The 2,749-nt window shown below is 48.3% G+C and overlaps 1 protein-coding gene across 5 annotated transcripts in view; it reads left to right on the plus strand.

Annotated features, from left to right (window-relative positions):
* gtf2f1 (general transcription factor IIF, polypeptide 1) overlaps positions 1–2,749 on the plus strand; it is a 42,511-nt gene that overhangs the window by 18,425 nt on the left and 21,337 nt on the right. For all 5 annotated transcript variants that reach the window (XM_043695063.1, XM_043695064.1, XM_043695061.1 and 2 more), the window contains exons 7-8: positions 1,015–1,217; positions 2,421–2,574. In XM_043695063.1, coding sequence (XP_043550998.1) covers positions 1,015–1,217; positions 2,421–2,574 — 357 coding nt within the window. The remainder of the gene's footprint in view (positions 1–1,014; positions 1,218–2,420; positions 2,575–2,749) is intronic.

The raw sequence follows: 2,749 nt of genomic DNA on the forward strand, positions 1-2,749 counted from the left end.
GTCCTGCTTGTATAGGTCCCACCTTCCCCAGAATGCAGTCCAATTGTCCAAATATCTGAAGCCCTCCCTCCTACACCATCCTTGCAGCCACGTGTTCAACTGCACTCTCTCCCTATTCCTTGCCTCACTGTCACGTGGCACCGGCAACAACCCAGAGATGACGACTCTGTCCGTCCTAGCTTTTAGTTTCCAGCCTAACTCCCTGAGCTCCTGAATGACCTCCCCACCCCTCTGCCAACGTGCACCACGACTTCTGGCTGCACACCCTCCCCCTTAAGGATTCTGAAGACAAGGTCTGAGACGTCTCGGACCCTAGCACCCGGGAGTCAACAAACCATCCGAGAGTCTCGCCCATGTCCACAGAACCGCCTGTCTGTCCCTCTAACTATAGAGTCTCCTATAACTAGCGCTCTCCTCCTCTCCCCCTTTCCCTTCTGGGCCTCAGAGCCAGACCTCGTGCCAGAGACCCGGTCACTGCAGCTTACCCCTGCTAGGCCGTCCCCCCCCCAACAGTATCCATATGGTTGGTGTAGGGCTAAAGTTAATATTGATTTCTCGCAGTCAGACTTTGTTGATCTTGGAAGTCCAAATCAAATCTTTTTCTATCTATACATCAGGGTTTTGGGCTCTTTAAGGGAATTGTGATTGAGCTTCCCTCACCCTCTGTCGTCTGGAGGGGCTGGGGTACTTGGAGATGCTGCTGCTGGTTATCTTCACGCTGCCAGGGCACTATGTTCAAACACTGGGTTTGCTGCGAGTGGACTCTGAACAGTACTGGGCCCCTCTCTCACAGAGAAGGCATCTCAGTTGGTCATTATTGGTCTGTCTTTAATTATAGAGGGCAGTATCTGTCTGTTCCTCAGAGTCACTGCACCATCTTCCTGCTGATGTGAGAGATTGGAAAGGGCGCTCGATTATTGCCGTTTTATTATGCTGAGTTTAACATTTTTTTGGGGTTATTTCTGTTTTTGTCCCATACCGTCCGATCACCTTGGAACGATGGCTATTGGCCAGGCGCAACAAAGTGGTGAACCATTTCAGTATCATGCTGCAAAAAAGGTTAAAGGATCAGGACCGGGATGATGGAGAGGAGGAGGAAGAAAAAGGAAAGAAAGGGAAAGAAAGGAAGCGAAAAGGCAATGACCTCCGCATCCACGACCTGGAAGATGACCTGGAAATGAGCTCTGATGAGAATGATGAGGACAGTGATGAGGACAGTAAGTGACAGGGAGCAGCACGATTCACCTTGTCCTGTGTGTTGTTCAGCTGAAAGTACCTCCCTGTTGCCTGTTTATGGTCTGATACATGCACTTCAATATGTAGCTCATTTATTGAGTTAAAATATTTATACATACATGAATTAATAATTGTTAGCTAATACCACAGTTACTTTATAACGTAATATAATTAGGTTAATCAACTGAGCTAAAACCAGTGAATCTCTCACTGCCTCCGATCCATCGGGGACTTTAGTGACAGAGGCACTTGAGACGGTCTCGATTGCACAGCACCGCTCTCGTGAACCCCAGCCTGCTGGGATAAATTCCGATGAGTGGAGCATGGTCCCTGCTGTTAATACTATTCTGAATGTAAAGTTACAGGCTGAATCCACATTTCATTCTAACTGCAGCACTTTTCCAGCTCTTGCAACTAGATGGCAAGCAATATCAAGTGACCCAACATAAACTGCACAAGGGGACAGTTCCCACCCATACCCTAGGTCAGGTTGCTCCTCCTCCCACCCTCCACCAAATCACACTGTTCTTACATTTAGCCAGTTTTTCACGTACGTTTCCACTTTACTTCAATTGCTCATTGTCATTTCCAATTAACTTTAACAATTAACCCTAATGGTCTGGTTTAAAAACACTTTCCCATATTTCCTCCTCCCTTCCACTGCCCAGTCTGTGTTGATGTAGATAATGTCATCATTCTCAGAATGAATCACATTAACTACATTCCCTGTCTCCCCAGAACCCCTCTTACTCTGAGGCAGAGATTCTGGACCACTGGCTCCGTCAGAGAGAATCTGACAGTGTGGGCTCTGTGCCACTGGCTCCGTCAGAGAGAATCTGACAGTGTGGGCTGTGGATCACTGGCTCCGTCAGAGGGTGTCATTGCATAGGGTGGATACCCGGAGGGTGCTCCCTGTTGTAGGGTAGACTAAAATTTGGGGCAAAGTGGAAGAGGCCTCCCTTTAAAATGGAGATGAAAGCATTTTGTTTCTCTGTCTCCAGGTTGTTAACCTGTGGAATTCCCTTCCCCAGGGAACAGCAGAGGAATTTATTGAAGGCTCAGGCCAGTAAAGGTTTGCTAGGCCCAGGGAGTTGATGAGTAAATGGCCAATTTCTGTTGCCATGTCCTGGATTCCGTGTTTCTGACTCACCGACTTGACATGGCTCTTCTGTTGCCTTCTCCAGGAGACACCAAAAAATTCCCAAAAGCCACAAAGAAAGGGCAAGCTGGAGCCAAGAGGAAGAAGAGAAAGGGTTCTGACGATGAGGCTGTCGAGGATAGTGATGATGGAGATTTCGAAGGGCAGGAAGTGGATTATATCTCTGATGATGAATCGAGGTATTTAATCTTTTTTACTTGCTATCATCGGTGTTAGGATTCCATCCTGGGTTTTACAGTTTTTCCATTGAGCCTGCAGATTGCACTGGGGCACAGTGCCAGAGCAAACTACACCACCAGGGTGGGGGAGAAAGAGCCGGGGACACTGCACCGGGGTGGGGGTGGGGGTGGGGTG

This window comes from Chiloscyllium plagiosum, chromosome 8, assembly GCF_004010195.1.
Source record: "Chiloscyllium plagiosum isolate BGI_BamShark_2017 chromosome 8, ASM401019v2, whole genome shotgun sequence".
Classification (NCBI taxonomy): domain Eukaryota; kingdom Metazoa; phylum Chordata; class Chondrichthyes; order Orectolobiformes; family Hemiscylliidae; genus Chiloscyllium; species Chiloscyllium plagiosum.